General features: G+C 35.5%; 1 protein-coding gene and 1 non-coding gene across 14 annotated transcripts in view; both read left to right on the top strand.

The window, feature by feature from the left end:
* NIN (ninein) overlaps positions 1–11,581 on the top strand; it is a 105,930-nt gene extending 94,349 nt beyond the window's left edge. For 3 of the 13 annotated variants that reach the window (XM_028495847.2, XM_028495850.2, XM_028495849.2), the window contains 4 exons: positions 1,078–1,278; positions 4,707–4,820; positions 6,916–7,118; positions 7,860–11,581. In XM_028495847.2, the coding sequence (XP_028351648.1) occupies positions 1,078–1,278; positions 4,707–4,820; positions 6,916–7,118; positions 7,860–7,887 (546 nt within the window). In that variant the 3' untranslated portion in view covers positions 7,888–11,581. The other 10 variants (XM_028495848.2, XM_028495853.2, XM_055088418.1 and 7 more) reach the window with 4 other exon arrangements.
* Positions 11,582–16,628: 5,047 nt separating this feature from the next.
* On the top strand, positions 16,629–16,763 carry LOC112063542 (small nucleolar RNA SNORA70). Its single transcript, XR_002891047.1, has one exon. It is a non-coding gene; the product is annotated as a small nucleolar RNA SNORA70 (small nucleolar RNA).
* Positions 16,764–22,509: the final 5,746 nt, after the last annotated feature.

Here is a 22,509-nt window from a genome sequence, read left to right as displayed (position 1 = left end):
TTACATTTACATCAGGATTTTCCTTAGTATTTAAAGACGTGTGTGAAGAAAATCATCCCACTGATATAAAATCAGGGGATCATAATTCTCCATATTCTTTATTCTTAAAAATAAAGTGGTGGGTTTTCTAAATCTATAACTAGAAATATTTCAAAATGGGTAACACCCCACCTCAGAAATTTAGATTTGAGGAAATGGATAGTGGCTCTGAAGTTTCATGATAACATTTAATTATAGATGTGTCTTAGAGGGCCTTTTTCCCTTCTCACATGCCTGGGGGTGCTTCTTCTTGAGTTTAGTACTTGGTCATATTTGTTGCATGTCTTCCAGTGAGCTCTGTGTCTGCTGAATGTGTTGACAGATGTGAAGTGGCATGCTTCACTAGCCAAATGCAGTGCCTTCTCCTTTCCCTCGCCCCAACTTTGATTGGCATGCGATACACATACCATCTCCTCATTGTCTTGAATAAGTACTTTCATTCCATGTACTTCAATTCCCAGATGTTCTGGGGTATCACGTTATGCCCCAGAATTGCCTGTCTGATAAACTAAGATAGGTTAAAATAATTTGAGATGCAAGATGAGAGTCTTCAAAACAAATTGCTAACTTGGAAAAAATGTAGTCATTGAACATTTGCTTTTAAGAATCTTTATGAATGGTAAGTGGCAAAACTCTAAAGCATAACCTCTTTCTCCCCTTTGCCTATTCCAACCCTGTGTTTTGTTTTTTTTTTTTTAAAAAGAGGGATAATTAAATGTTCTAGCGTAAGAAGAGAAAAGGAGAATTCAGACATAGGTACATCATGTATCTCATGTCTTATAGTCACTTAAGAATGAGGAAGTACAGTTTAAGTCTAAAACTTTTAAGGCCTGCTTATTCACTAAATGTATTATCTCCTAAGCAAAATGATTCTTTATTCTTACTCAGGATCATGTGCTGCCTGTTTTCAAGTTACCAGTGAGTCTGAGAGGCCATTAATGAATTCCTAGACTTCATTACTCTCTGCTTGCCACTTTCAAGGGCAAATCTCTGATTGAAGGCACTGCAGCTGACCAGGGCTTTGCCCTTATCCTCTAGATGCAGCACCTGAGGTCCACTGTGATGCTTAGCCCATCCCCTCATGCTTGGGATCTGCAGCTGCTCCAGCAGCAAGCCTGTCCAATGGTTCCCAGGGAGCAATTTCTGCAGCTTCAATACCAGCTGCTACAGCCAGAAAGGATAAACCTGTGCCTGCAGGAGGAACTTGAAAACAGGACTTCTGAAATCAACACACCACAGGTATGAGGATCTTTTTCTAATAGTAAACTCAGATCACCTAATTTAATTTTACCTGCGTATTTGAAAGTTATACCAGTTCACACGTGGGGATGAAGAACCTAAATCTTTTGTCAGACAGTTACACCTTACCTGAATTACAAATCCACAGAACTGCAGTGCTGTTTTGGTTTTGGTTTTTGCAGTGCTGCTTTTGAGCTCTCGGCTTCTAAGCTAGGTAATTAAGTGTTCTGGGTCTCCTTTGCACATTTGTAATCGATGATGAAGTCTCAGGATCACTTGAGCATATTGCACAATTGACCTAACATTCTTGTCTAATGCCAAAGATATTACAGAAGTCAAGTGCAACTCTAGGATATGTATTACTAACAAAGCATCCTGGGTTTTCTCGTACCAGAGGAGTATAGCCTGCTGAGTTCCATGGAATTCACAAATGGGGACTTCTCTCAGCTAATAAAGTAGAATGTGTCATTAGTGACTTTTTTAGTTGACATAGTTCACTTATTTTTTTAATGCTCTAGTTTGAAAAACTCTATTTTTAAGAAAATAAAGATCTTCTTCCCCTTCCCTTTGAATTAGCATTATCCCAGCTCACTACTAGACACAATCTTATATTACCTAGGTTTTCAAATAGTTATTTCTCTTTAGCGCTTCATTCATGATTCTCCTCTTTCAGAAGACTCTTGACTCTTTGGTCTTGCCCATTTATTCAGAATTAGGAATAAAATTAAAAATACTCCTTAGTTTGTAGACTTCTAAATTAGTTTGTTCTACTTTGGATGCTCTTCTTCTGTTTTCAAACACCTTGCTTTTCAGTTGACGTTTGACAAGGAATTTCCCACCTCTCTTTCTGTAATCCCCTCACCGTGGCTTTGCAAAGTCACATTAGCACCATAATTATACATTGGAGCAACTTGGTTTTCTTCTCCTACTAGTATATATCTATGCTTTTGCATGATGTACTTCTGTCATCTATTACTTCTAACAAAGGCTTAAAATCCATGTTTTTGGAAGCTTCCTACATTCAATTTTCAAATACTAAAATTTAATTCCAGAATTAAAATTGTGATGGTGGGTGTTGGACAGATGCTTCAACTCTTCATTATAGAAATGAATTATAAAACTTGACCTGTTTTTAATGGACATTTTAAACCAAATGATTAGACTGAGATCCTACTCATTGCTCTCTCATATACACTATTTTCAAAACATGCTCTTCCCAACCCACCCACCAATCTTTAATCCTTTTACTTCAATTATTTGAGGATTAGACAGACAAAATTTGTTAAGACTTTTGTACTTAAAAAAAAAAAAAAGAAAGAAAGAATTCCTCCAGATGGCAAGGTGAACTGCTTATTGCTCTCACTAGAATGCCATGGCAGGCTCTCCTGTTTCTGGTAACTAAGCTGACACTAATTTTAAGAATACAGAATGCTATTAGAATCTGCACGTTGTCTCTGTGTGTGGAGTGATGTGATTTCTTCTGCCTTGTGTTGCTTCGCTTGCATATGTAGTATTGATGTTTGCTTTTAAAAATTGTTTGCATTATAAATGTGTGAATTTAGACTCCCCCAAAAAACATAATCTTGACATCAGGGTGAAGTGTACCACTTGCCTTCTTTCTCTAGGCCTTGCTACCGGAGCAGCGAGCAGTGCATGCAGATTCCTACAGAAGGATTGGGCACCTGTGAACACTGGGCTGTTATTGATGGCATTTCTTACCATGGCAGATACTCAAATGCACACACCCACACACACCACACAAACAGAGACATAAGCTGAGAAATGTTTTGGAATCAAGTGCTCTTTTAAGTTCATTATTATTATTATTGTTGTTGTTAAGCCTTTGCAGTATTATGTTTCCTATTTATGTAGAAATGACAGATTTTGTGAATCAAATTCACAAATTTCAGCTTGTTACACGTAATTATTTATACGATTTAAAGAGTGTGGACTTGAGATTCTTGAAAGGATGTATTCTATATATTTTCTCATTCCATATGTTGTAACTATTTTTAACAAAAGGTACTACTTTTATATGTGAAATTTGAAGAAAATCAGGGTTATTTATACTGTTTTATATAAGATGTATAATACTTTTTTGACAGGAAAAAGGAAATTTTTCATGAAATAAAATAAATTTTAAATATATGACTGCTTTTGTTTTTCCTCTTTCCCCACTCTTTTGCTATGCCCCGTGTTCTTTAAATTAATTATCTGGGTTTTTTTTGGTTTGTTTAGCTTTTTTTTTTTTTCTTTTAAGGCAAGTGGAAATCTGGCATTTTCCATTTATGTTTGAACTTTAAAAAGCCATTATAACTTTTAAAATATAGGATTTTAGATGTTGTTAAGACTTGGTTTCTTGAAATTTCTGCATTAGTCTTTTGCCTACTACAATTTTTCTCTTCAAGTTAGTCTCATGGCTTGTTTCTTTTATGCTTGAATAAATGCTATTATTTAATATCCAAACAAATGTTGGCTTTCCGCTCACATTTGGTCATTCTTTTTGTGCTTTTTAAAGGCTACCTTTTTGGGAATATTTTTAAGGACAGGTTATGCCATCAGCCACTAATACCTGAGTCTTGCTTAAACATTTGAAGAACCTTTTAAAATCTGAAATTCTTTACGTGAACATTTTGGTGGAATGGGAGAAAGGGCCGTCAGTTGCACTCTAAATCTTATTCCAGGTCTCTCTGCGCTCCAAAACCCACACACTCCTTAATCCATCACTGCTGTTGTATGAAGAGAGAAGGAGAAGCCAGGGTCCTTTTTCTGCCCTATTGTTTTGTCTAGTTTTTTATGGGGAGATTTTCAATTTTAAATCTGTTCTAATGATAAACCCATCCTCCAATTCAGATATGTGCTTCACATTGACAGGTCAAATTAGGAAACCAATAACCAGAATAACTAGCAGGAAGAGGCTATTAGAAACACTAACACCCTCACAGTAATCAGCCATTTCAAAGGAAAAACAGACACATAGTGCAAGCTACTTGGAAATGTTAGGTGATCCTGAATAAACTCAGTTTTTGATTATTTTGTTGTTGAGAGGCCCACAGTATTGCAAAGACCCAAATCACAGATGAAAGTTTGAGAACCATCTTTTAATTTACTTTGGAAACCTATTTTACTATAATAAGTACACACAGATCTTAAATTATGGGTTTTAAGAATTTTGCTTTATCTCAGGGGAAGATGGTAACACAGGTAAGATTCTTCTTTTGTCTTTGATTCTCTAATAGGGTTACTTTTCTAACATGTGCAACCCATGCAGTGTTCAGAGCTCCCATTTCATCAGAAATCCACCCTTCCTGTTCAACGGCAAACATTTGCTGTCCTTTCTCTAGGCATTTTATGGGGAAAATTAACTGTTAGTGCTTTTGTGTTGCATGATTTTCAAATGATAATACAATTTTTTTTCTTTCCTTCAGGGAAACCAGGAACACCTGGTAACTGTCATGGAGGAACGAATGATGGAAGTTGAACAAAAATTGAAACTGGTGAAAAGGCTTCTTCAGGAGAAAGTGAATCAGCTCAAAGAACAAGTGAGCCTCCCAGGTCATCTCTACCCACCCACCTCACATTCAACTTTAACTCCAGTTTTACATTCCTCTATTGCTATTAACTTGTTAACTTTTGTTGTCTAATAAAAGCAAATTCTATTATAAATGTTTAGAAGAATTTAGGAGTCACTCTTTCCCATACCACTTCAAAGATATGAATTCTGTATTCTACATTGTTTTTTTCCAAAGTACTTTTGAGTCATATGTTTGTCTACAATTTAAAAAAATGTATATTTGCTAGCAGTGACTCTCATGGACCTAAAGCATTTTTAATGAGGTTCAATTCAAATTGAATTTTTATAGATTTTTTTTTCCCCAGAGAGGAAATATTCCTATTTAAATAAAAAGAAATTTTATATTGGTAAAAAATTGGGGGATAATAAGTGTAACTTTAGCTTTCCTGTTTGCAACAGCTATGACAGCCTCAAAAACAACCTTATGGCTATAGCTAGACCCCAAAAAGTTGTGTTTTGAATTAGAATCTGGACTCTTGAATTCAGGACCACTAAGTAGCCTGATCCTTTTTTCCTGCTGGTGGCAGGTGTGGCCTCAGTGCTTAGAAATTATTTGTGCATCCACTGAAGAGACATACAAGAAGGACTACTTTCTAGGAAAGTTTTATAACTTCTCTGGAATCTGAGATTGAGACAAACTGTGGCGGGAGTGGGAAGGTGGAAATTGCCCAACCTGTTTTTTCAGATATATAAAATCCAAGAAGAATAATTCCAAGGGAAAGTCTTAATGCAGAGGTAGACAGGAACTTTCCTTAGCCCTATATCTTAATACGCAGAATGGAGAGAATGAGAAAGTCCTGTATTTACATTTATTGATTCAATCCTTTAATCATTTATTCAACACATAGTTACTACATGCCAGGTTCTGTTCTAAGCACTAGAAATACAGCAATGAACAAAACAAAATCCTGCCTATATGGAGTGTAGTTCACTTACTACAGCTGCTAGTGTAGTTCACAGTACTAAGCATTTGGCCAGATAGCAGTTTCAAAAATAAAGAAAATGGGTAACATGGGGTGTGGTCATCTACAAACATTGGCATTAACTGTTCATCCTGTCCTGGGAGAAGAAAAAGAAATGAGAGGTGGGGAAGAGCAGACAGTAGAGGGTCTTAGTGCTAAGCTACAGAGTTTGAATTTCATTCTGTAGTAGATAAGAGTCATCAAAGTGTTTTTTAATGGCTGGAAAGGAGGAAAGGTTGTATAAAAACAGTTCTATAGAAAGTATGTTAGTATTATGTTAAACTTGCCAGTCACTTAGGTTCTGGGCTTCAGTGTGATAGTCTTTATCATTGCCCTTTGAAATGCTATTACGTAAATTAATTAGCCACTCCTTAGTTTTCTTTATTCCCTTAAACCTTTATACTTGTAGATGCCCTGCCTGAAACTGGGTGTAAAATGAGGAGTTAAAGGTATAATGAGGGAAAGGAGATTATAAGGTATTAACTAACAGGAGCAATAATAAAATTATCCTAATCCTGCTGACAAGTTTTCCCACCCTAACCAAGACTATATATTCTAACCATAAAGATTAGACTATCTCTTCTAGACAAGGTTTTATACAAAGAGGAAGAGTTAAGGAAAAGTAACTGCCAAATCTTATCTCTTTATTTTAAAATTTGGCTCATGTATTATAAAAATCAGTAGGTTGTATGTGGTTATGAATGGGAAACTCAAGCACCTATTGTTAATAACAGTTAAACACAGTTCACACCCTCAGAAATTTAAGTTATAAAAGTATTTTGATATTTTTAGAGAATGAATAAAGAAATAATACCTAATTTATTAGGTTGAAAAATACCTTCATTTTTGAGCCCTCAAATATCAATTTGTTCTTTTTATTAGTGATTTCTACAAACATATTATGCAAAGAAACAGCTTAGAATAAGTGGATTTGCTATACTTGTATCCCTGGTGCCAGGTCTGAAGTTAAAGCTGTATTGTAAAATGAAAGAATATAATTGATAGAAGCTATTTGCCTTTATAAACAACTGTCCTATGTCAGACCTTAAATTTAAAAGAATGACAGAAATGGAGTCAAGATGTTTCTGGTTCTGTTTCTAGCTCTGCAAGAATACTAAAGCAGATGAGATGGTGAAGGATTTGTATGTGGAAAATGCCCAGTTGTTGAAAGCTCTGGAAATAACTGAACAGCGACAAAAAACAGCAGAGAAGAAAAATTACCTCCTAGAGGAGAAGATTGCCAGCCTCAGTAATATAGTCAGGAATCTGACACCAGCACCATTGACTTCTACACCTCCCTTAAGGTCATAGCCAAGCCAAAGGATAAACACTCATAGTTGTGCACTTTACTGAAATGGATGGAGCATTTCAGTATGTTCTCTCAACCGTTGCTTTTGTGGGGTTTTTTTGTGTTTTTTTTTTTTTTTTTAACTTTAATGGCTTAAAGTTAAGCCTAACGTAAAACTTCCAGCAACAGAATTAAAATCACCATTCATTGTAATTAGTTTTTCTAAATAGACTATAATGGAAGTTGCAAACAAATACATATTTCACTGTTTGAATTATTCCCAAAGCTTCGAATTTTTAAAAATATTCTAATAGCCACCAAGAAGGTGATATGAAAACAACTCAAGAATCTTAAAACCCCAGTTTTGAATGAGTTTTTGAAAATTACTATTATGTATAAGTTTATATGTAAATTGCAGATATTTAAAATTTGAGAAATTATTAGCTGGCTGTTTTGATCTTCATTTTATAACCAAATGTACGTCTTCTCATACATTTACATATGAAAAAGTCATTCCGTTTCTAATAGTTCTGGTTTTTTGAATTAATTGTTAGACTTTCTGTTTGGTAAGAGAAGCTGGTCTTAATAACCACTGAGGTCAGAAATGCCAGAGTCCATAGAACTCGACCTTCTAACACCTATGACAGTATTACCACTCTTTATGTATTACAGATATAAAACTCATTTACTCAACTGCACTGTTAACTAATGTTAAAACTTTACCTTCTTTAAACAGTCTTTTTTTTTTCCTTCTTAGAAGTTTCATTTGGGAGCTTATCTTCTAAGAAATGGATAAAGCCACATTCTTAAAGCATTTGAACTCTAGGGTAAGCACTGAACAAACTGCTTTGGAGTAAACAGCTACTCCTAGAAGAGAGAGAAGTAAACCATGTGGGTTTTTCTCTCTCTAAAGTCTTGGATTTCATGAACTTATATTTGGGGTTGCCTCAAGAACTCAGGGAACAATACTTTAAGACGTCTTCCTGAAATACTGTAGGGCCTCTTTAAGAATTTGAAATGTATAAACCATGTGACCTTATTTATTTGTCATATATTTAGAACCATAGTGGGATTTTTATTTCTAAATTTTTAGTGAATTTAATTTTCTGGAAAAAGGCCTTGATTTTAGAGTTAAAAACCTCTTCTAACATATGGAAGAGGTATTTGCTTGTTTGTTTAATATAGGTCAAAATTTCCATGCTTCCTATTCCTCTGCACCTCAAATCTGGTCATAAGAATTTCTTACTGTGATAAGCATTTGCATGCCATCTGAGGTAAAGGAGTGCCAAATAGGATTTTTCCATTCAGTGTCAAGACTAGAACATTATAGAACAGTAAACATTTTGAATAACTTTTTTCCCCAGGTAAAATCTCTGCTTCTAGCCTACTTCAGCCAGGAGTTGGTTGGTAAAGAGCTTACTATGTGTGGGACACAAACAGAGCTCATCACAGCCACCTATTTGTTTTTGTGGAAGAGTAATTATTAGATCAGAAAAATTCACTTTGATATATTCCAGGAAAGCCAAGCCCATAAATTTATGAGGTATCACAGCAAAATCAAACACTGCCTTATGGGCAGGAACAAAAGATGAAGCAAACTGCTTAAGAAGCCACGTCAGAAACTCAGTATCAACAAAATAATTTGCATTTAAGGAACTTTAGAGTTCCTTGGGCCTAACCATATACTATTAGTCCTACCTGCCAACACAGGAGTCCTTGCTACAAGAGCCCTGACAAGGCAAGGTCATTTGTGGGACTGGGAGTTCACGCTTCAGAAGCAGACTTTTCCACTTTTGAACAGCTCTATTATCAGAAATTCCTGATTTTCCCCTGGAAAATAATTAATTTTAATCCCTCCCTATAATTATACTTCAAAACATTTGATATCTGCTGTCACGCCTCCCCTAATCATTTTTCTCCAGTGCAAACATTACTAGTAAACTCAACTACTTGTATGGCACTGACTTTAACACTTAAAACTGTGGATAGGCCTAGGTGAAGGTCATAAATAAACTAAGCATCTGTGATGTATTTATGTGATATGCTTTAAGTTATTCAAGGTTTTTGTCATCAGAACTGAACACCAAGCATATTTCTCAAATAGATGGCTTACTGTATGATCACATATGTTGTATTTTTATCTTTATTTTTTACATTATGAAAAGTATAGGTTAATTTGTTTCTTATAACTCTGTATGTGTATATAAAGAGTTGTACAATGAATGTAAATACGACTTCTGGAAAATTCTAGACTACATTTAGAATCCCTTTATCTAAAATCAAAATGCTGCTCAAATGAAAGTTAATTTAACTAACACCTCGGTGCTTACTTCTTGCTTCACTGCACTCATGAAATTGGAAAAAAGATCAATACAAGAAATATATAGTTACCTTAAATTATATATTTGTGCAGCAGATTATTTTTATAGACTAGAGTGGGAATTTAACTGGCAGTTTATAATATAGCTTACAGCTTTTAAAAGGCCTTTTAAAGAGATTAAATGTAAACTATTAAATGTTTAGATTTTGCTTTCAGACTTTATAATAGAACTCTTTTTAGTCACCTTATATATCTTATAGGCATTTAACTCCTCATATATTAAAAGTACTGGTTGTTAAATTCTCTTGATTTTTTAAGAACAGTTATTTAAATTAGGCTTAGGAGATAGGATCTTCATTTCAAGGAAAGAGAATCAAGTTTGCCTTTGTAATAATGTTACCCTTAGAAAAGGAAAGTGTGGATAATAAAACCTACATTGTTCTATTTTGCTTTCTTCTGCTTTTTAGAAGCCTGAGCTATTAAGTTCAAATTTGTGAAGGGAGAGAAGTAGAAGAGGAGGGGTAGAACCAATCACAGTATTTATTTTTCTAAAACTTAATAAACCCAGATTTTTAAAAACTATTTTAAATGTGGATTCTTCCCAGAAGCTTCATATGCATTGTTTATATATTTAACCTTAAACATAAGTAGATCACAGTCATAGGCTTTCAAGGTTTATGAGGAGTTCTTACAGGTCTAGTATTTCGATAATGTACCAATACCCAGGGCAGGTATTATGATGAGGAACTTTTGTTTTTTTAAGAATGAATAAGACTTTATGGTGGACTTTAACGTGTGAAAATGAATTTTTTATTTTTGTGATTTCTTTTTTTCTGAGTAAAGGAAAAGAGAAATGTGTTGCTATTGTCAGCATCTTAAAGGTAGTCTCACTCAAGGCAAGGCTAAGTGCTTCGTGATAGTATTAAGCAAGTCTTGTTTTGAACGGATTACCTAATGACTCACTAGAATGATATAAATTATACAAGTTATGCCAAAACTAAGTCAAAACCTAATAACCAAAGCATTCCTTATTTAAAACTTATTCACTATATCATGTTTGGACCTATTCAAACATCTCAGCCCTGTACAACAGTTTTGGTTTTATGACATACGGATAGTGGTTTAATAATAAATCCAAGTTAGCTTTTTGTTTCTCAGCTTTTTTGAATGATATACATTAAATCTATTCTTATCGGAAGACATTATCACAGCATGATTGAGGGGAACATTGGTTTTATAAAGAAAAACCCAAGTTCATCGATAGCCATCACTAGGATTCTTTTCATATAAAGATTAATGCCTATGTGTTTATATCGACTTTGTATATTTCATCTTAGCCATTCTATCCTATAAAGATTTTACCATGAGCTTAAAATGTAAATAAATAATTTTGCGAATATGGCTCTTTTTTTCTATACACCTTGAACTTTTATAAACAGTTTCAGTATGTTTATCATTGGTTTTTAGAGTGAAAGCATCAAAACATTGCACTAAACATATTTTATAAATGCAGAATCTCTGGAGCATTCACTCCAGACCTACTGAATTAGAGTCTGCATTAAAAAAAAAAAATCCCCAAATTATTTGTATGTGATTTAGAGCACTGGAACTCCATTTCTGTCACAGAATTGATGACTTTCACACCAGCCAGTTTGAGATCCCTGTACCCTGTGGTGGTACATAATTTACTTCTAAAATCCTGACAAACTCAGGTGAGGCCCTGCTTGGGATTTTGGGTGCTTCAGAGGTGGCTTTATTTCAATTTGCCATATTTATGGGTGACTCAGACTTTTTTAGTTGAGCTACTTGTAAATGATGAGATATATGCAACTATTGGTATAAAAGTTAACCTAAAAGCACATTAAGTTAATGTGCCGAGTACTGAAATTTAGAATGGAAATATTGGCCAAACTAGACCTATCTCACAAGGCTTGTTTTATTTGCAAAGCTTTTATACCAATCTCACACTGCCTTTATGAGGCAATAACTATCATTAACCCCATTTTACAGATGAGAAAACTGAAACTTAGCAAAGTTATGACTTACTCAAGGCCACGCAGCCAGCTAAGTAGGGGACTCAGGACTCAATAAGCAGGTTTGTCTCTCTGTATTAATATGTTGCAACAGGTATCCATTTCTCTTTCCGGCAAACAACATTTAATTGGTGCGATTGAATACTTACCTAGTGCACTGCACTCTAAAGAAAAATATAAAAAATTCTTGGTTTTCTGTTTACAGACTTGGGTAGAGTATTAAGATTTATGCACAAGAAAAAATTACATCGATACAGAAGACAATCAAGTTTTATTGATGGACTCAGTGCTATAGGCACTAAGATATGGAATATTAGTGCCCTCAGGTATTTTAATACAGGAAATGGGGAAAGTTCTTAACCTAGCATTAAGTATAATTCTGCACTTATTTGAGATTAGTGTAACCTGTTTGTTTTGTAGTCTCTTTTATTCATTTTGCACTGAAAAAGTCTTATTTTTCTAATATATACCTGATATACATTTTCCCATAATAATGGTCAAATTTTGTCCAAAAGATCAGAATTTTGACCTAATGCAAAATGTCTTTAATCTGTAAAGTTAAATTTAATATAAGTCACAAAATTGTTTATTCTTTGTTTGGTTTTGCCTCATTTGCAATCAGGAAAAATGGCTAATTTTGACAAATGGACATGTTAAAAAAAATTAAAACTTCAAAAAAGGAACTATAAACTGAATCAGTGAAATGCTATAAATTAAAGAGTAGGCAACAATGTAAAAATAGAGCTGGAAACCCTTAGGTTAAAATAATATTTAATTCTGAGAAATGATTACATGAGATGTGCTTTACTAGTTAAGGCAAAGTAAACAACTCTGAACAGTCCTTACGGCCCACATGAGCATTTACCAGTCATTTTTCTTTCCTATTTGAGTATCTCTCTTTAAGATCTTAAGCAATAAATAAGCATTAGAATATGGATGGTAGATTAGAAAACAGTATTGTATCAATGTTGATTTACTTAAGTCTATAAGTACTGTGTTTATGTAAGAGTATATTCTAAGGAAATACACACTGAAGTATTTAGGGATATGTAACCATAATGTATGCAAATTATTCTCAAATGATTCATAACAAAATTACAGAAAGATGTAAACAAATCAATGAAGCAAAATGTTTTAAAAAATAAGTAATGGGTATGCAAGCATTATTTGCATTCTTGCAATCTTAAGTTTGAAATTATTTCTAAATAAAACATTTATAATGTTATAGATAGAAATTTACTAAGTGTTGTACTAGGCACTTAACTTTACCTTCCTTACCCTCATAGCAATTCTGAAGAGCAGACGGTATTTCAATGGTACAGAAGAGAAAACTGACTAGAAACCATTTATGGCAGCCTATCCGCATGCCTGTGGTCTATTATGAAAAGTTCAGCATAATCAGACATTTTTCCTATTTCCCTGGGCATGTAGAAAGTGGGGAAACGGGAAACTGAGGCAGTTGGCAGAAGAGGTAAATGCCAAAAGGAAGCATTAAGGGGGTGCATAAGGAACAGGAGGGGCTGTTAAGCAAATGAATCCCCCCCACACACACAAATGACAGTCATGAAGCAACACCTAAAGGTCCAGTGGGGGCTCAGGATATCTCTAGTATACACTGCCCCCTCCTCTATCTCTACACCTGATAGCACACAAGTATTTTTCTTGAGGTAAAAGAGACACTGTATCCATGTCTTTTACTCTGTTGCTACCTTAGGAAGAATTTGACAAAGAAACAGAAACCTGTTCTGACTAGTCTACATAAAAGGGGATTAACTATAAGGAATTATATTTGGTTCATGGAACCAAAGGGCAGGAAATACAGACTTCACGAGGCATTAAAACAAAGACCTTTGGTGCTCTTCCCTACTCTCCCACTCCTTCTCTATCCCTACTTCTCATCACTTAGTCTCTTGTTTTTCCTTCTCTGCACCTGTTTGTTGAGGCTGGCAGGGTGTGGGGGGGTGGAGTTGTTGTTTGTTTTTCCTGCTTTATCTCACTTTCTTGTTTAAGCGCCAAATGGAGTCCAACAATTACTTCCAAGTCACAATTCCAAATTCTCAAGGAATCTGATTGACCACGCATAGTCTTTCCATAATCCAATCAACTATGGCCAGCAAGGGTCATGGTCTTGGGGTACAAGCTGCAGAGGCCACCACATCACAGAGAATACTCTCACAGATAAGGGGTTAGAGCAGTTAGTGAGGGAAATTTGGACTCAAGGTGTGTAGACAGTAGATTAAAATGGCTTTAAAAGGTAGGATCTCAAAGAAAGATTTTCTGTTTACTCACATTTTTATGGAAGTGTACTGTCTATTCAAAGAGAAGCACCATTTTAAAATGCTGCCTGGTGACAAATGTCACTATTACTCCTGTTATCCTATCTTTTGTCCTTGTCCCCTGCCCATACTCCTTTGTCCTGATTCCTACATATTCTCTAGATATCACATATAGAGCTTCATCAAGGTGTCCATCCAAGTCACAGTGGGTATAATAAATGCCACCCATCATATCCTACTTAAGTGGCATAATCCTGCAGTAACCTATTTCAAATATTGCCAGAGAAGGCAAAAGTTAGAGGTCTTTTGAAAAATATAATTAAAGGAGATTTAAATTTTGTATTAAGACCATGAATAAAAGAAATTCTATTGAACTTTTTCAAGATACTTTCCCTTACTCTTGAAGAATGGGGTAGAAGCCCCTCCTATGTGCTCACATGAGCACCCTGCACATTCCCAGGTAAAGCAGATGCCACTCTGTGTAACTGCCTACTGACTTGTCTGATCTCCATTAGACTCATCTTTTAAGACAATGATTGCTGTCTTATCACCATGCTATTCCCAGTTCCCAACTCAATGCCGAAAACAAAACTGGTGGTCAATATTCATTATACAGATGGAAGAGTATGTACGTTTCTATTTTGAGCTTGTCATCCTGTAGTGGCACTCACAGGAGAGTATGTATGCTAATTGTTTTATGCATATAATTTAATAATGTTCTCAGTCTTTATTATTTTTTAAAAGATCAAAAATTTTTAAGTGTATTAGCAAGCAACTGAAGAAATTTTTCCAAGTAATTTAAGGAAAAATCATCTTTCAGTGTGATAAAAATTAAGTGCTATATTCTAGCAGTTGAAAGAGTATATATCCCTTTTGGGCCCATAAATCACAATCTAATAACTCTGACAATAAGTAGTACAAGCTCATGATATCTACTCAGATTAGTGGTTTGTAACAACTACAACAAATTAAATATGACATTTTCTAAAGAAAGAACAAAATTCTTGTGGCTTTTTTTTTTGGTAGCAGTGCTTGGCTTACGTTATCTCATATAATATTGTGATGTTTAGTTTTTTGCTGTTCAATAAATTCCAACATTATCATTTATTCTGGTGGAAGCAAAAACTTGAAAGTTGGTTTATTTTCTGATTTCAGGAAGTGGGGTGAGCCTCTGCCTCTAGGTTTGTGCCCAGATGTGATTCAGATGTCTTCCTACAACAAATTTTCACCCACCTGCTTAAATCTAATAATCCCATGGTACAAGAAGACTAAGTCACTTCCCATCTGCTCCTTATTTCTGTTCTCCTGCTCATTATACATGTAGTTAAATTGAACATAAGGCAAGGACCAGAGCCACTTCAGAACAATCCATTAAAATTTTCTCCCAAAATGATAAGTAACTTTGCATCTTCCTAAATTCAAAGATGATACATATTTTGAAAGAATATTCAAGCATTTAAAAAGAGCATTGTAAAAAAAGGTAAAGATTACCCAAAATTCTACCACCCAGTGGTATCTGCTATCAATATTTTGGTGAACTCTCTTCCAGACATAATTTTATGCTTACAGACACACATACACACATTCACACTTACACAATTTTATATAAATGATAGCATACACATATGTGTATACATATTTACAAACATGTACATATGGTTTCTTCCACAATGGTCTTCCTCCCCCTCCCCCTATGTAAAGAATGCCACATTATTTCCCTTAACTAGTATATAAATCTGGCTTCAAGCTCCTCATTCTGATATCAGTGATTGGTCATAATTGAATGGTCCTTCTCTTTAAGACTCTACAGCAGTCCCATCTCCTGACCTTTAGACTACTGCATTCCTTTACCCCCATTTATTGAAGAGTTTAGCACCTGGTTCACTGTCTTCTCAACAAATATTCCTATCATTATCCTTGGTGACTTCAATTTGCACATAAATGACAAGAGCAGATGAAGTAAAGAGTTTAGGCAGCAAATAAGTTGGGCTGTGAAAGGTATGAGGGAGAGTAGGTGGTAGAGGGAGATATGGCCTAGAGAAAAGACTGTTGTTTTTCAGTTAGGAGATGCTTGAGTTTAAATGCTGTGAGAAGATGCCAGTGGAAAAGGAGGGAATAACAGAAACAATGGTCATGATAAAGAGAAAAGGACAAGAAAATTGGGGATGTGTCCAGGGTAGAGGTTTAGTTAGGAGCATGAACTCTAAACTAGGTAAAGAGGGCAGTGAGGACAGGAGTTGGATATGGGTAAGTGGTTGATATACAGAGGGCCAACTGTAAAGGAGGTGAGCATCTATAGATTTTGGTATCTGAGCAGGGGTGAGGGAGTGTCCTAGAACAAATATCCCATGGAAACCGAGAGAAGACTGTATGCTGAGAAGTGATAGAGCCAGTGTTTTGGAGTAAAGACATTTTGAAGTGAGGCTGCTAAAGTAGATGAGTTTGAAAGGTAAAAATTGATGTATAAAAGACTTCTGAGGTGGTCTACATAACGGTGGTAAAGTGGGTAGAGGAAAAGATCAGGAGAAATGAGATCAAGGATCTGAAAGGCCAAGATTTGGGACTGCTTTCTTGTCAGATGCCTGTCCCCATTATTTCACCAAATCTGCTTGCCAATGTCACCATGAATCTTAAAGTTACCCTACTCCAACCTGTACTCCACACAGCCTCAAAAAGTAGTCCTAAAATAAAACTGCATGTCACACTAATGTTTAAAATCTTTCAGTGGCTCCCCATGTCCTCAAGTTCAATCTCTGTTCTTTAATATGACTTAGGGCAGATCATCCAGACAGAAAATCAGTAAGAAAACACAGGCCTTAAATGACACATTAGACCAGAGGGACTTAATTGATATTTATAGAGCATTCCATCCAAAAGCATCAGAATACTATTTTTTCTTGTAGCCAGTTAAGCCAACTGTGCTCTTTTCCCCATGGGGGCCTGGTGCGCAATGGCTGCAAACAGCAGCCTCCTCGGTAGTGTATGCAGCCTGTTGCCTGTATGGGTTGCCCTAAGGGACTTTGGAGGCAGCCCTTTCCAGTGGACATTAATGACTGGCAAGCTGTCCCCAATCTAGGCTCCAGACAGCTATGTGTGGTGCCTTTGGAAAGCCCCAGGTCACAGTGGCCAGGGTCCACATTGGCCAGGTCATAATGTCCACCTGCACTAAGCTGAAGAACAAGGAGCATGTGATTGAGGCCCTCTGCAGGGCCAAGTTCAAGTTCCCAGGCCACCAGAAGATCCACATCTCCAAGAAATGGGGATTTACTAAGTTTAATGCAGATGAATTTGAAAACATGGTGGCAGAAAAGCGGCTCATCCCAGATGGCTGTGGGGTCAAGTGCATCCCTAATCGTGGCCCCCTGGACAAATGATGGGCCCTGCACTCATGAGAGCCTTGGCGCTGCCCCCTCCCTACCCATGCCCACCAATAAACCCTAATTTCTTGAAAAAAAAAATACTATTTTTTTAAATGCATATGGAACATTCTCCAGGACTGATCACACACTGGGCCAAAAAGTGAGCCTCGGTAAATTTAAGAAAATTGAAATCATATCAAGCATCCTTTCTGATCACAATGCTATGAGATTAGAAATCAAGTACAAAGAAAAAACTAAAAAAAACCACACACACGGAGGCTAAGTAATGTACTACTAAACAACCAATGAATCACTGAAGAAATCAAAGAGTAAACTAAAAAAATACCTAGAGACACATGAAAACGAAAGCACAACAATCCAAAACCTATGGGATGCAGCAAAAGCAGTTCTAAGAGGGAAGTTTATAGCAATACAAGCTTACCTTAGGAAACAAGAAAAATCTCAAACAACGTAACCTTACACCTAAAGCAACTAGAGAAAGAAGAACAAACAAAACCCAAAGTTAGTAGAAGGAAAGAAATAATAAAGATCAGACCAGAAATAAATGAAATACAGATAAAGAAAACAATAGAAAAGATCAATGAAACTAAAAGCTGGTTCTTTGAAAAGATAAACAAAATTGATAAACCTTTAGCCAAACTCATCAAGAAAAAAAAGGGAGAGGGCTCAAATCAATAAAATTAGAAATGAAAAAGGAGAAGTTACAATGGACACCAAAGAAATACAAAGGATCATAAGAGACTATTACAAGCAACTATATGCCCAAAACTTGGACAACCAGGAAGAAATGGACAAATTCTTAGAAAGGTACAATCTCCCAGGACTGAACCAGGAAGAAATAGAAAATATAAACAGACCAATCTCAAGTACTAAAAATGAAACTGTGATTTAAAAAAACCCAACAAACAAAAGTCCAGGACCAGATGGCTTCACAGGTGAATTCTAGCAAACATTTAAAGAAGACTTAACACCTATCCTTCTGAAACTATTTCAAAAAGTTGCAGAGGAAGGAATACTCACAAACTCATTCTGTGAGGCCACCATCACCTGGATACCAAAACCAGACAGATACCACCAAAAAAAGAAAATCACAGGCCAATATCACTGATGAACATAGACACAAAAATCCTCAACAAAATACTACCAAACCAAATCCAACAAAACAATAAATGATCATACACCACAATCAAGTGGGGTTTATCCCAGGGATGCAAGGATTTTTCAGTATCCACAAATCAATAAATGTGATACACCACATTAACAAACTGAAGAATAAAAACCATATGATCATCTCAATAGATGCAGAAAAAGCTTTTGACAAAATTCAAGACCATTTTATGATAAAAACTCTCCAGAAGGTGGGCATAGAGGGAACATACCTCAGCATAGTAAAGGCCAAATATGACAAACCTACAGCTAACATCATACTCAATGGTTAAAAGCTGAAAGCATTTCCTCCAAGATCAGGAACAAGACAAGGATGTCCACTCTCACCACTTTTATTCAACATACTTTTGGAAGTCCTAGCCACAACAATCAGAGAAGAAAAAGAAATAAAAGGAATCCAAATTGGAAAAGAAGTAAAACTGTCACTGTTTGCAGATAACATGATATTGAAGGAATGATGATCCCCAATTCATGATGATACCCATCAATGAATTGGGTAAAGTTGCAGGATACAGAATTAATACACAGAAATCAGCTGCATTTCTATACACTAGCAATGGAAGATTAGAAACAGAAATTAAAGAAACAATTCCATTTACCATCACATCAAAAAAAATAAAATACCTAGCAATAAACCTACCTAAGGAGGCAAAAGATCTGTACTATAACTATAGAAGACTATAAGAAGCTGATGAAAGAAATCAAAGATGACACAAACAGTTGGAAAGATATACCATGTTCTTGGATTGGAAGGATAAATATTGTCAAAATGACTATACCGCCCAAGGCAATCTACAAATTTAATGCAATCCCTATCAAACTACCAATGGCATTTTGCACAGAACTAGAACGAAAAATTTTAAAATTTGTATGGAGACACAAAAGACAATGAATAGTCAAAGAACTCTTGAAAAAGAAAAACGGAGCTGGAGGAATCAGGCTCCCTGACTTCAGACTACACTACAAAGTTACAGTAATCAAAACACTATGGTACTGGCACAAAAATTGAAATATAGATCAATGGAACAGGATAGAAAGCCCAGAAATAAGCCCATGCACCTATGGTCAATTAACTTATGACAAAGGAGGCAAGAATATACAATGGAGAAAAGACAGTCTCTTCAATAAATGATGCTGGAAAAACTGGACAGCTACATGTAAAACAATGAAATTAGAACATTCTCTAATACCATACACGAAAATAAACTCAAAATGGATTAAAGACCTAAATGTAAGACCAGATACTACAAAACTCTTAGAGGAAAACATAGGCAGAACATTCTTTGGCATAAATTGCGGCAATATCTTTTTTGATCTGTCTCCTAGAATCATGGAAATAAAAACAAAAATAAACAAATGGGACCTAATTAAACTCAAAAGCTTTTGCACAGCGAAGGAAACCATAAACAAAATGAAAAGACAAACCACAGAACAGGAGAAAATATTTGCAATCTATGTGACCGATGAGGGATTAATTTCCAAAATTCACAAACACCTCATGCAGCTCAATATCAAAAAACAAACAACCCAATAAAAAATGGGCAGAAGACCCAAACAGACATTTCTCCAAAGAAGACATACAAATGGCCAAGAGGCACATGAAAAGATGCTCAACATCACTAATTATTAGAGAAATGCACATCAAAATTACAATGAGATATCACTTCACACCAATCAGAATGGCCATCATTAAAACGTCTACAAACAAAAAATGGTGGAGAGGGTGTGGAGAAAAATGGAACCTTCCTACACTGTTGGTGGGAATGTAAATTGGTACAGCCACTATGGAGAACAGTATGGAGTTTCCTTAAAAAACTAAAAGTAGAGTTATCATATGATCCAGCAATCCCACTCCTGGGCAGAGCCAGGATGTGAATTGAAGCAGACTGATCCTGGAGCCCTGGAGACTTACCTGAAAATTGAGGCACAGCCAGGTGACCTGGCACATGCCTTCCCCTCTGGTCCTCAGCTTTCCCATCATCCTTTTTTTTTGGCCACACCTTGCAGCATGTGGAACTTCATTGACCAGGGATTGAAACCACGTCCCCTGCAGTGGAAGCTCAGCGTCTTAACCATTGGAACACCAGGAAAGCCCTCCCCGCTTCTGGGCCTACATTCGGACAAAGCCATAGTTTGAAAGGATACATGAACCCCTGTGTTCACTGAAGCACTGCTTACAATATCCAAGACATGAAAGCAACCTAAGTGTATATTGACAGAAGAATGGCTAAAGAAGATATGGTACAGGAAATTCCCTGGCAGTCCAGTGGTTAGGACTCCATGCTCTCACTGCCAAGGGCCCAGGTTCAATCCCTTAGTCCAATCGGTAAACTAAGATCCCATAAGCCATGATGTGTGGCCAAAAAGAAGAAGGAGAAGAAAGAAGGAGAAGGAGAAGAAGAAGAAGAAGGAGGAGGAGAAGGAGAAGAAGATGTGGTACATATATACAGTGGAATATTACTCAGCTATTAAAAAGAATGAGATAATGCCATTTGCAGCAATATGGATGGACCTAGAGATTGTCATACTGAGTGAAGTAAGTCAGACAAAGACAAATATCATATGATATTGTTTATATGTGGAATCTAAAAAAAATGATAAGAATGAAATTATTTACAAAACAGAAACAGACTCACAGATTTAGAAAACAAACTTATGTTTACCAAAGGTAGGGGGAAAGGGAAAGGTAGAGGGGAGGATACATTGGGAGCTTGGGATTGACATATACACACTACTATATTTAAAATAGATAACCAAAAAGAACCTACTGTATAGCACGGAACTCTGCCTAATATACTGTAATAACCTAAATGGGAAAAGAATTTGAAAAAGAATAGATATATGTATATGTATAACTGAATCACTTTGCTGTACACCTGAAACTAACACAACATTGTAAATCAACTATACTCCAATATAAAATTTTAAAAATTTTAAAGATAAAAGAGTGGCAGATAGGATTGAAAAAACAAGAGCATACAATATGTTGCCTAAAGGAGACTTACTTTAGGTCAAAGGACACACATAGATCGAAAGTGAGGGAATGGAAAAAGATATTTCATGCAAACAGAAATGACAAGAAAGCGGGCATTGTAATAGTCATATCAGACAAAATAGACTTTAAAACAGAGGCCATAAAGAAAGATAAAGAAGGACACTCTATAATGATAAAAGGATCAATACAAGAAGAGGATTTTACACTCATCAACATATATGCACCTAATACAGAATCACCCAAACACATAAAATACTAACAGACGTAAAGGGAGAAACTGACAGGAATACAATAATAGTAGGAGACTAACACCCCAGTCACATCAATGGACAGATCATCTAGACAAAAAATCGATAAGGCAACAGAGATCCTAAATGAAAAAATAGAACAGTGAGACTTAATTGATATTTCCAAGACATTACATCCAAGAAAGGCAGAATACACATTCCTTTCAAGTGCACATAGAGTATTTTCTAGGATTGACCACATACTAGGAAAAAAAACCAAGTGTCAAATAATTTAAGAGTATAGAGATTATCTCAAGCACCTCTTCTGACTACAACAGCATGAAACTAGAAACCAGCCACAGAAAAAGAAATGAGAAAAAAATGATTACATGGAGACTGAACAACGTGCTACTAAAAAACCAATAAGCCAACAATTAAATCAAACAGGAAATTTAAAAATACCTTGAGACAAATGACAGTGAAAACACAACCATACAAATCTATGAGATGCAGCAAAAGCTGTTCTTAGATGGAAGTTCATAGCAATACAGGCCTTCTTAAAAAAAAAAAAAACAAGAAAAATTGCAAAAAACAATCTAACCTACCACTTAAAAGAATTAGAAAAAGAAGAAAAAAAAAAAAACCTAAAGTCAGCAGAAGGAAGGAAATAATAAAGATCAGAGAGGAAATAAATAGAGATTTTTTTAAATAGAAAAAAAAATCAATAAAACCAAGAGCTGGTTCTTTGAAAGTGTAAACAAAATTGAAAAACTTCTGGCCACACTCACCAAGAAGAAAAGAAAGAGAACCCAAATAAACAAAATAAGAAGTGAAAAAGGAGACATAACAACAAATACCACAGAAATACAAAAAAAAAATAAGGGAATACTACGAACAATTATATGCCAACAAATTCAAAAATCTAGAAGAAATGGACAAGTTTCTAGAAACATACAGCCCACCAAAACTGAATCAAGAAGAAATAGATAATTTGAACAGACTGATCACT

Source organism: Physeter macrocephalus, chromosome 11 (assembly GCF_002837175.3).
Source record: "Physeter macrocephalus isolate SW-GA chromosome 11, ASM283717v5, whole genome shotgun sequence".
NCBI lineage: Eukaryota > Metazoa > Chordata > Mammalia > Artiodactyla > Physeteridae > Physeter > Physeter macrocephalus.
This window is presented reverse-complemented; position numbering and strand designations above follow the sequence as displayed.